At 39.4% G+C, this 12,558-nt stretch overlaps 1 protein-coding gene across 1 annotated transcript in view; it reads right to left on the minus strand.

Annotated features, from left to right (window-relative positions):
• ITFG1 (integrin alpha FG-GAP repeat containing 1) overlaps positions 1-12,558 on the minus strand; it is a 72,926-nt gene that overhangs the window by 26,423 nt on the left and 33,945 nt on the right. Inside the window, exons 9-10 of the mRNA XM_021540304.2 lie at positions 10,234-10,328; positions 2,218-2,390 (exon numbers count right to left, since the gene is read on the minus strand). Coding sequence (XP_021395979.1) covers positions 2,218-2,390; positions 10,234-10,328 — 268 coding nt within the window. The remainder of the gene's footprint in view (positions 1-2,217; positions 2,391-10,233; positions 10,329-12,558) is intronic.

Here is a 12,558-nt window from a genome sequence, read left to right on the forward strand (position 1 = left end):
TCATAATTCCTCAGTTTTCTGAATCTCCTTTTTAACAGTTTGTCATATCATCTGGCAGTACCTTCAGTCCTTATACATTACTGTGTCACTCAACTTTGATGTCAAGTTTAAAAATAATTTTGAATGCATTCAATTGAATAAGCAAACAAATTTAGAAGCAAGGAGAATAAAAATGTATCACAGTAGTTCATTGCAACCAGACATAGATGACTTCTGGCCTTCTACAGGATTAACTTTTACAAACTGTTTAATGATTTTACATGACATTATATTGCTGTAATTATACACCAGCCAGAGGACAGAGGCTCCTAAGACTTAAAACAGCTTCAAGTACATTTCTGAACTCCATATATCTTCATGCAACCATTCTGAAGTGTGCCAGCTACCAGGACACACATGATAGGACAGTCAAAACACAAGGTTTCTGAGGCTTAGGCAAAAGCAAAGACAGCAACTTTACAGTTCCCACGTCACTGTGTTTGGCAGAGGAAAGGTTGGTTCTGGTTTGCTCTCTAGACTGTCTGCAGTCTCTGTTCAATGACTGCTGAATAGAAGATGGAAAGTCCCAGCTGAGGAAAGTCTGGAGTGAAACACCTGACATTCAGGGCCTGAGTGCTTTAACTTTGCCTGGCAAGTTCAGCATCACCTCCTTCTCGTCTGCCGTGTCTGAATAGAAACAGCTGCTCTGCTGTTATTTTAAGGCTCAGAGGTACAGACAGAGCTCAGCTGCTCACAGCCTTGTCATGATTCACATCATGTAGGCTGAACACAGGCACGCTACTCTTCAAACTGGGTCATTTTTAGGTGTGCCACTATCAGAAGAATTCTAACACAAAAATGTCAGTGGGTGACTCATGTTCAGGCAACCACTAGAAGACCTGAATTGACTTCTTGGACTTCAGCATCAAGTTCTCTTACTATCAGAAGCATCAAAGAAAGGTCCTCTCTTGTTTTCCATATTGAGTATACATTCAAACTATGAACCTGCACCCAAGATCATTCAAAGGGTATCATTCAAAGAGGAAGGTAACAAATACACCTGTATGAGAGATTTATTCTGCTGTGTAATGCATTAGTGCAAGTATTTGTCAACTAAGGAAGACATTAAGACTCCACAAAGCATGGGTTAAGATACCATTTAAAGCAATGACATGAAGAGAAAGGCAATAGCACAGATCACGTTCCACCTCTGCAGATGCTGGCAGTCAGCTGTGCAGCACAGACTGCACTCACGTGCACACATCCTGGCTCTGCTGAGTTTCACTGGTATCCTGGTCTCTAGGGCTCTCAGCTTTTCTCCCAAGTAAACAAGTCTATTCATCATCCCTACTGTCAAGCAAAAGCATGTTCACATGCAAACATGCTGCTGCACTTCAAGGTAAAGATAAGGACATGCCAGCAGCAGCATCCCCAGGTGCCAGGTGAGAGCTGCCCACAGGCTGCGCCGTTCCGATCAGCCGGCTGCGTTTATCCGGCGGCACAAGCCCAGCAGCTCGGGAATGCACCTACTCAGGTCAGCTCTTACATGGATCACTGACTCCTCTGTGTACAACAGGCTCCCTGAGAGCAACCCCACATGCCCTCTCCCACCCAGCACCAGATGGTAGCAGTAGAAAGCATTGGGAAAGCAAGCAATGAAGAAAAAAATTTAAAAAAAAGGAGGATGAGAAGATGACACTGAAAAATTTAATAAGAAGGGTTAGAAGTTTCTGTTTTGAGGGTGTTGGGGGTGTGATTTATTTTCAGTTCTCTTGGACATTGCAAAAATCAGTGGTAAATTCCTGGTTCTCGAAAATGGCAAACCACTACTGACTGCAATTCTTCAGCAGAGTCACCAGTCAGTGCTCACTCCATGAGACAGCACAGAACAGGTTCCCCAGCTCTCAGCAGCCTAACAGCTGAAGTCAGGAATTTACAGAAGATGATGTGGGAAAGGAAAAGGAGAGAATCAGCCCCTGAGCTCTGGGAGGAGCGCCCAAAATGCTGCCTCATATTCCAGTCCCTGATGGAATTCCCCACCTAGAATCCCAGTTTGAGACTATACAATTATGTATTCTGAATATAGCATATAAATGTACACTTGGGTTCAAAAGGAAACACTCAGAGACCAAAAGTCTTGCTCACTTGATAAAATGAATGAGATGCACTAAAGTTAGTAATTTCTATGACTAATGATTGAACATGAATTTGACAGCTTTATTTCTAGGTTTGCATTACCTTCCAGAAGTATTCTTCAATATAGCAAGTGCATCAGGGTAGCCATCCATATTGTAATCTCCAATGTGAAGTGTAATTGGAAATGAAATTTCTGCTGAAGATTTGTCATTTTGATATGGTACAAAGCCCCAGACTGTATCTTTATTTCTGAAGTCTTGCAAAACTGGAATCCACTGTAAAATAAAACAAAAGAAAAAGAACAACTAGGTAAAGAAATTATTTTTATTTATTTAAACAATGTAGTTCTATTTAAAACAGCTGACACCACTTCATGAGGATTCTTAACCATTTACAAGTAAGGATTAGGAAATAATCCTGACAATCTGTCAGCAAAAGAAAAAAAATAATTTGAAGTATTTTTTATGCACTCAGTTATTCCAGAACAGGAAAATATAGTTAAGGTTGTAAGAATACAACCAGAACATGGAAACATTCAGGAACACCTTAACTGAAATTCAGGCCTGCCTGGAATTTCTAGTAATCTTTAAATTTAGGTAAAACCAAACTATCAGGGCCATGAGATCTTGAGTCTCATTTTTTTCTTCCCCTGGAATTGCAAAGCAATGCAATAGGCATCACTAAAGCTGGAGGATGGATGCAGCCTCTTGAGATTTGTGGCCAACACCAAATTTCTGGATACTGTCATATGCTGCAGGACAGGATGGCCATTCAGAGGGGCCCTAGAAAGGCATGGGCAAACAGACACTCAGCTACAGACACCCTGCACTGGCACAGGCTGGGCAGTGCCCAGCTGGGTACCAGCTCTCCTGAGGGAGGGGAGGGTCCTGGTGAGCAGGAGGGTTAAGCTGGGCACAGCAGCTTGGGCAGCAGAGCAGCTCTGCACTGGAGCTGCTGCCTGTGCTCCTGCTCAGGATGACCTAGGACTGCTTTTTATACAGCACTTGCTCATCTGCATCTGGATTCTGTGTCCAGTTTTGTGCTCCACAGTTCACAAAGGATTTGAGAATACTAAGTGTGCTCAGAGAAGGGTCAACAAGATGGTCAGGCACTGAGTATTTCCTCAGAGGGCAGGCTGAGGACATAGGGATTGTTTGGAGAACAGAAGATTTAGGCAATCTTGCAATGCCTGCAAGGAGCCAGCTGAGGAGATGGAGCTAGGGTCTCTACTGTGATACATGGCAGAAGAGCAAGAGAAAATGGTCAGACTGACATGAGGGAGGTTCTGACTAGAGATAAACAATCTAATTAAACTGCAAACAAGGCCCTGAGAAGTTGCAGGATCTTTGTCCTTGGAGGTTTTCAAAGTCTAACTGGACAAAGCTCTAAACAACATGGTCTGAATTCAGTTTGCTCCTGCTTAAAGCAGAAGGCTGGATCTCCTAAGGTTCATTTCAGCTTGAACAATTTTATTATTCATGGATATTTAGAAGTTCAAGAGCTTCAATTCCCCTCCTATATCCCCAGAAGCATCGGATACTGAACTCTTTGATAAGAAATTAAGATTAAAGTATCAAACTGAAACTACAAAAGAAATGCAAAGTATAATTTCTCCAGGACAAGAAATAGAATGCATCTGCACTTACTTTCCAAAGTACTGCCGAGGTGCTAAATAAAAATTTATCTTAATTAAAATCAAGGTAATTTTGCAAGTGAGTATGAAGCTGAAGTGCCAGGGTTAACATTTCAATGCTACAGAAAAAAACATCAGTGTCATTTTTAAAGTCAGAAGTAATTTTATACGTCAACTAACTGACAATGCCTTCAAAAGGACAGAGGGGTGCCATCTTAAAGGATCGCTATCACCAACATCAAAAGCTCTTAACAAATCTTACATGGCTCTCACCCAAGCCTCAATTTAACTCTTTCAGGAACCAGAACAAGACCCATGACAGTATCATATCCTGCCATGGAAGGACTCCCTTGCTGCACAATCCAGTGGTCAAAAACATTCCTGCCACATGGCAATTGTGACTGCTCCCTTGGGATTACAGACAACCACAGACAGATGAGAGAAGCCCCCAAAATGCCTGCAGAAGTGCACTGAGGTGGCTGCTGTGTGGAGCCCAGAGATGGCTGAGAAGCCTGGGGCAGTCCTGCCTGTCAGTGCACAAACCCAGTGTGTGCCACGGCTCTGAACTGAATCCTGACCTGCAACCCCAAACCTGACATCAAACACACTTAAGGCCCTCACACCCCACAGCATGCACATATCTAATTAGTCACTTGTGGTTGCTGAAGCTTTGCAAAAATCTAAGAAATAGAAAATAAGGACAATACTCTTACCCTGAGGGAAATTTTTCAGAGGGTTTGATTTCTTAGCACTTGTCATGTGGAAGACAGATGAAACAATATTATTGCAAAATAGTCTAATTTTGAAAAACAGTGTTTGAAATCAGAACCATGAAATATAATATAGCTTTCACTTCACATGGTATCATTCACACAGTCATTGCAGTAAAATCCAATTATATCCATCATATACTTTCTAAATGTTCCCAGGTATGGTAATACTATCTTAAAGAGACAAAATTAACAATGAATTTTTAGGCACAAATACAAATTTGTTTCTTTTTACTCTATTCAGAGTGATTAATAGAATGCAATTTCACATTCCTAAGGTCTACAATGAGATACAAAACAACAGGTGAGCACAACATCACCTACTGCCACCACGCATCAGCACCTTTGATGTCACAGAGCAAATCCATCCTTGCCACTGCAGCAGCTGTGGGACTTTTCCCAAAAGCAGCTGTGTAACATTCCAGAACATCTGCCTTGTTTGATGCATAACCAGATCACATCCCAGCTAGTGTACTAGCTGTAACTTACTCACAGTTTACATTCAGAATAATCCATGCTTATGGCGACATTCCTTCTGTAGATTTCTACTACAAACTCCACTATCGTGTAATGTAATGCAAAATTAATTGTTCCTGTGCCTTGGGACATATAGTTGACATATAATGAAAATGTGTTTGCCAACAATATAAATCTCCTACTTATTTTGTATTTGATAATCCAGACAATTACTTTAAGCTTCATGTTTGCTGTTACTATATTAATAGGAAAAGACTAAAACTAATTTTTAATTTCTAAGATAGAAAAAGGAGAGTATAATGAGGACACATCAAGCTATTTCTTCCAGTTTTCTGATCATATGATTTCTCCTACACAGCTCAGATGAGAAAAGACAAAAAATTGAGTGAGTGTATTTTTAAAAGAAATTTTAAATGAACATATAAAATTCAGTCAGAGAAATCAGATTCACTTATTTTCTCTTAAATTCTTCTGCATAGCATCACTGCTAACATCACTTAAAACATTTATATAGATATTTTAGATCTTTCAAATGATTTGTAGGATAATACAGGAAAAATATTTATATGTTTGAAAATTTTAAACTCTTCAAACATTTCTTTTTCAAGGAGTAGAAAAGAGAATGCTTTCCTGCTCTGTGAAAGCAACATCATTTTCATTTTGAAAAAGATGTGGGGATTTGAGAAAAATGTAAAGCTCCTTGCAGTCACTGTCAAGGGCTCATTTCTTACAAAGTCCTCACTCTTCCATACATTAGGGAAGGCACTTCTCTCGCCTGTGAGCAGGTCTGTGAGCCTGTGGGATCAACATGTGTCCATTTTTAAATTATGGCCAGAAACCCAGGAAGCACAAAACCCACCCCCAGCCAGCTGCTGCTTGCAGGCCACAGAACACAGGCAGGGAGCCAGCTGCAAGTCACAAAGCTGGGAAATCAGTAGCCCTTTCCTGGGCAATGCATTTTCTGGGAATGCCAAAGATGAGCATCAGGAGCTGCCTGAAAGAGCTGCCCCAGCACCAGAAGTAACACAAGTCCTTTCCCCAGGGCTCCCTCTCAGTGCACTGCAGTTCAACTGCACACAGCAAGTAACTTGAAGGATTTCAGCATGAATTAGGCTTTCACTGCATGCAAGGGCCACCTGAATCCCTTAACAGCTGAGGAAATTACTGTGCTTTACACCATTAACTTATGGTGTTCAAAGCCCAGAAGATGACAATCCACAGAAAAAAAGTAACGAAAGCAGTAAAAGTAATGTTTTCAATGCTCACAGCCCCCAGCTACTTTTAGAAAGAGAAGCAACATAGAAATGATGAGAGGATCTTGTAGAATGTGACATTTATAAAAACTACAGCAGCTGAATCCATTTCCGCCTTTAACCTGTTACACAGGAATGAGGAAAACCTTCTGACACTGACTGACTGCAGCTGATAATCAATGCTGTCACCTCCCTCTCTAGCCTAGAGGACCTGGGGTTTGCTGCAGGATGCACTGCTGTGTTCCACTTCAGACCTGCTCCATTTCCAGGAGGAATGAAGCTATAACCTTCCAATTGTACAGAAAAAGGTTATAAGAATCATCAAGCCCACAAAGAAACTCTCAGATGAAGGGACTGAAATAATAGTGTTTGCCTCAGGAAACAAATGAAAAATCATATTGAATACTTGGCAAAATTAAAGAAGAATTAGTCATCTCTAAGAATATCACAGTATCTAGAGTTCCTACATTAAACAGTACCAAGGACTTCAAAACATTTCCCAGATTAGACTGTAGCTATTGCAGGTGAATTTAAAGAAGTCTGAGGTGTCCTAACACCTGCCACAATCTGAACCAGCTTATAGGATTCCACTTGGATCTGACAGCAATTTTGCTGTTGCTATGGAAACATTCCCATTCCTTTAAAACCTTAGGAGGTCTGTATCTCCTTAAGCCACTCATGTGTATTTTGTTGGCCTTTACTTCTGCTCCACCACCTCAAAGAAAAGAATCTGAGATACTCCTAACACTTAACCCCCCACAACCAGCATCACATAAATTAAAACCTATGATGAAAGGTTATCCTTGAAATAATTCTCCTAGCTTGGCCTGCCTTTCCAGTAGCCATCCAGTTGGGCCCAATGACATCATGAGAAATATCCTGACAGACAGGATCTTACTGGAACAACTCCAAAACCTGACACGCCATTGCCTGCCTCTCCTCAGTGTAAGTTTTAGAGCCACTAATTGTACAGATGTGTATTTTTACTTTTATGCATTTCATCCCACAGCATCACACACTATTCATGGAACTGCAGTAACTGTTTTTCATTTGGTTTTATCAAACGCTACAGCAAATAAGCAGGAAAGACAGAACTGGCCCAGTAGGCAAAGGATTTTTTCATAAGACTGTCATCTCATTTGAGATCTTTCAGATTTGAGATCAATTTCTCAAAAAAAGAAAAAGGAATTTTGAAAACAAGAATTTGTTGCTACACGCTTAATTAAAAAATAAGCCACAAAACCCTACAGCAAAAACTGAAAAAAGACAATAGAGATACAGAGTCTTCTGTTTTTTTCAGTAATAGACTTGCAATTTCTCAGTTTCCCACAGATTCCCCACCAGTTCCACAAGGGATACCATCCCCTTGTTGAAACATATTCTGCCCACTACAAGAGCTCCTTATTGTTTCCATCAAACTGTAAAGTGATTGGTAAACAGAATCTATTTCAGTCTGTTGCCACAAAGTTTATGTTTATAATTTTTCATGAAGAGTAACTGATTTAGTCAAAGCTTATCATCTGACCTCACAATGACCAAATTCAGTGAAATGAAACATTTTACTTCCAAATAAATAAAAGACTTGACATATTTGAATAGACTTCTTCCTGAAGGAAGCATCCAAGACATGGGAAAAGCTGAAGACATATGAATGAGGACACTGATACTTTTCATTGTTTCAGAAGAGAAACGAGAAAAAGTTTCAAAAGAAAAAAGCTGCAGCACCTCCAGATGAGTGCAAGAAAAGAGTATTCTAGATAGAATTCTTTAAAAGGTTAGACCAGAACAAGTCATTATTGCATGCCATTTGATACTGTCATTCTTAATTAAAGTCATTCTAAAAATAGGGAGGGAAAATTACTTTAACGTTTCTAGGTGAAAGTCCAAATACTTTTTAATACTTTTTCCTATCAGAGTGAGAATCTTTTGGATTCTTTGCTGTTTAAAATAAAGGGGCAATATTTAACTGCTAATTTTTATCTCAAAAGTCATTATCACTTGGAATTTTTTTTCAAATTGAAGCTACACAGTGAAATTGCTAAATTGAATAAACAAATTAAATATAGGTTAAATATCTGATGTATTTGTGACTAAGTAGTTTATTCAAACTAGTAGGTTTTATTGTCAAAAAATTAACTTACGAAGCATGAAAAAAACTGGCTGCATGCAATGTTAGATCAGAGCAGGTTACAATAACAGACTCTATCTTGAAAAAATTCTGATATTATGCAAACTGACCCACACTTTCCTCTGCCACTACTGCACCACTTCCTTTTGGGAACATACCCTGAACAACAGGATCCTCAGACCCTGCTACTCTCAGTGGTTCCTGTTGTTTGTGTGGGGTTCACTTTCTACAGTGAAATTACTTTAATTTAGAACGTTCGTCTCAAGTTTACTTGAGGAGCAAAACTCAAATTCCTTTTAATTCTTGTATAACAGAGTAAGGAAATAAACTGAGAGCTCAAGTGCAGCTGTTCTTGGCCAAGGAACAGCCCTGGCACTCCCCTGCTCCAGCATGTGGCCACAGCCTGGTTCTCCCCAGAGCAGAAGCAGGGCAAGGATCACAAACTGAGCATCCACTTGCTTTGTGCAAAGGCTCTGACCCTGAACTCAAGCTCTGCTGTACCCCACCATCCAGCAATGCTCCAATCCATTGGCTGTGTTCTGTGTGTAGGGGGATGAATGTAAAAAAAAAAAATAAATCCAAACCAAAACAAGGAACCAACAACCCACAACCAACCAAACAGCATGCACAGCCAAATGGGGCTTCTGAGAACAGAGTTGCTGAGCTTGGAATGCTAAAAGATATAAATTACCAAATTTAGAGTTATTCTTTCAAACTCTGCTGTGATGTTCCATCCCAGTCATCCCCCCTGCACTGACTGGGAGCTCTGTGCTTTCCTTTCCTACATAGAGTGATTTTCCTCACTAATAGGCTACAGCTTGTGTTCTATAAATTTTGATTCTTTAAATGAGAAAAATCTACATTCTAGACTTGGGCTACAGACTGTAACAAGTTCAACTATAAATTCTGAATTTTAGATCAGAGGGTATTACTTTTAGCACAAAATTCAACTTAAAGTTTTTCAGTGAGAGAATAATCAGTAATTCTTAACATGGTTAGCAACATGCATGGCACACATTGTCATTTTCTCCGAGTACCCTACAATGGGTTTTGCTGTCAGCTACAAGCACTTTGTATGTCACCTTGGCCTTCAGGTTCACATTGCAAAATATGAATTTAGTAAAACATTTATTAAGCCATCCAACAAACATCTCGTTAATTTACTGTATGCTGCAACTTATTATAAATCAGGGCACTATAAATACTTAAACCAGATGATCACATACTTAAATAAATGAACATATAATAATCTATTCCATGAATTATAACCATGTCTTTGAAAGCCAGTAGTGTCATGAACAAACAATCCTCCAACAGTTTAACAGATACTCAGTCCTAAAGATACACAACCTAAAAAAGTGCTCTATACCACCTGGAAATGTACTCCATTAATAACAAAGACAAAGTAGAAATTAGGGGTAAGAAGTGTGGGCAGGTTCAATGATATATGTATGAGAATATATAATTTTACTCTAAAATAACTCCTTAAGTTAAACTAAAAAAGCTCATTTGAATTAGATTTGTTTCCAGCTCTTAGCACAAACCTTGCTTTTCATCTCATGCTGCAACAGTTATGTTGCTTCAAATGCAGTGTTTTACAATCAAGAAAGTGACTCTTCAGGAGCATCCATCATTTCTTTGAGTAGAATTATCCATTATAAAAAATTCTAGGACTCTCTTCCACTAAACCCATATTTTTTCAGATATGGAACGCACAAGTAAATAAATACAAGTTTCTTGTATTCTATAATTACAGGTGAGGAGGTTTCATTTCTTGCCTGAAAATTTTTTATTATTTCATATAATTTCATATACACAGTATTTTGCTTTGTCTTTGCTATTCCAAATTCACATTACCTGGTCCAATCCCAGCTTGGTTAGGTAGATGGCACTTCTTTGACATGTTTCATCTTCACAGACTGGTAATAAATGTTCACTTTGTCCATCTCCATCTATCAAACAGAAAAAAAAAGCCTGTCAGCTTTGTATCTGCAAAATCAGAAACAGTGTTTGTATGAAATAATCAGCTGTGAATAATTTACTCCTTTTTTAAATGTGAAAAATGACATAAGATAAACTAGACCTATTCAACATCCTTAACCTAATAATCTGAGTCTTTTGTTTGAAGATTGCCTTACCCATAATACTGAGAGAATTTGAAATTTTACTCACCTACTGAAAAGAGTAAGGCCTTAGTAATTTAATCCCTGTGTTCAGTTGGGAAAATATTACCTTTAATACCAATCGACCATTACAAGTCTACCATAAAAACTTATTTAATTTTCTGAACTAGTTTTAAACTCTTGTGCTGTCAGCAAGACTTTGGGAAGAGTCATGAGTTCACAAGTAATATCTTAATCTGTACTTAACAAAAAAAACAACACTGGAGAGTTGATTAACAGAATGGCTAATAAATCCCAGGCTTACAGAATTAGGTAAATTTGAGTAAATTATAGGTTTTCAAAAATTCTTTAAGCACCTTTAATCCATGCATTTCCAAAACCTTTAGTAGAATAATGACCTTTTAATATTTAAACGAGGAATGACTATTTGCATCTAGAGTTCTGACACGCAGAACATTGAGTGGGGAAAAAAGCAATAATTTACTGTCCATGATCTACTCCAGGAGAGATCTCTGTGTTGCCATGGTGACCTTGCAGCCCTGCCTTCCTCCCAGGGGCCAGGCCAGCAGTGGCAGCTCCCTGCCTGGGCTGGCAGGGCACAGAGGGAGAGGAACATGAGTGCCAAGGAGCAGCAGCAAGAACTGCTGCATCGAGAGCCTGGGCTGCCAGATCCCCTCCAGAACCACAGCTGCCTTGCCATGACATGGTACCCTCAGCTCAGGCACATTTCAGGCAATCCACTTTTCCAGCACACGGAATCAAAGCTCACAGTGTAATAAAAACAATTCACTTTTTCATCTTGCCCTTTAACCCATACAGTTCTGAGGAGCTGAGTATTTCATTCAAGATAACCACAGTGTTCACTGTGAACGCTAATATACAGAGGTCCTCATCTGCCACATTAATTACTTGAATCATTTCCACCACTGGATTTTATATTATACCCATAAAATATTGCAGGTTACAGGCACAAACATCCTCTCAGTCTGGCTCCCAGACAGCTGCTTGGCTATCCCGCAATAAATTAAATTTTTACTGATCTGATGTTTCAGAAAAGCAGCTTATGAACACGCTACAAAATAGATTTCTGTATGAACCACAAAGGTGCTGAGAGCACCAAGGGGTCTCAGGCACACCTACTGCTTGGGTTTGCAGAAATCCAAACCAGCTTATTTAGGCAAGTGGATTGTGTAAAATTGCTTGATGAAGTCTCCTGAGCTAATATGCAAAACCCAGATCATTTGCCTGTCACTGAATCCCTTATTCATTTTCCAGTCCAGTACTGGCCCCAGCCCAGAAGTCCTGTCATACTTTACCAGCTCCAAAAGAAAGGCTTTCCCAGCCTGCAGCCCATACTTCTGTGAAGCCAGAGCTCCCTGTGGGGCTGTGTGTACATCTCTATCTGTGCAGTCACATTTCTGGGTCCCTCCCTTATTCATCAGCAAGTTGGGAGATGGAAAGGAGGGTTATAAGGGGAGGAGGAGTGATGAAAATATCAGACTTCCCCAAATATCTCTAAGTGATAAAGCCAAACTTTTAGTGACTTCCTACATTCCATCTGCCTCATGAATTACTTTACCTCACCACCAAACCCCTCCCAAATCCTCATGGCAGCTCTCTTCTCCAGGATAGAGAATTTAGGATATGAAGTAGCCTAGGTGATAGAAATCCAGTAAGTTCACATCCAAAGAGACAGGAAAGGGAATTCCCACTGAACAGAGAAATCAACATAGCAATTATTGAATCTGACTGTCTAAAACCAGAACCAGCTTCTGAGGGTATCTGGTTTCCATCTGCATCATTCAAGAAACAATGAAAACATGTTACCATCTTGAATCCTTGCTTGCATTAACAGATTAAAATGCCACTGGATTACAGTTTTTTCCTAAACTTAAATGGAAGAAAGCGTTCAATTTGCAAATTATAAACCATGGGAATATTGAAGTATTTGCTAAAATTGAATTAAGTTGCAGAGATATGTTTTCTGAATATGAAATGCAAATTAAGTTCTAATATTTTAAATACATTTCTGCAAAAGTTTCAGTCTAAAGTCATTTTA

Source organism: Lonchura striata, chromosome 13 (assembly GCF_046129695.1).
Source record: "Lonchura striata isolate bLonStr1 chromosome 13, bLonStr1.mat, whole genome shotgun sequence".
Classification (NCBI taxonomy): Eukaryota; Metazoa; Chordata; class Aves; order Passeriformes; family Estrildidae; genus Lonchura; species Lonchura striata.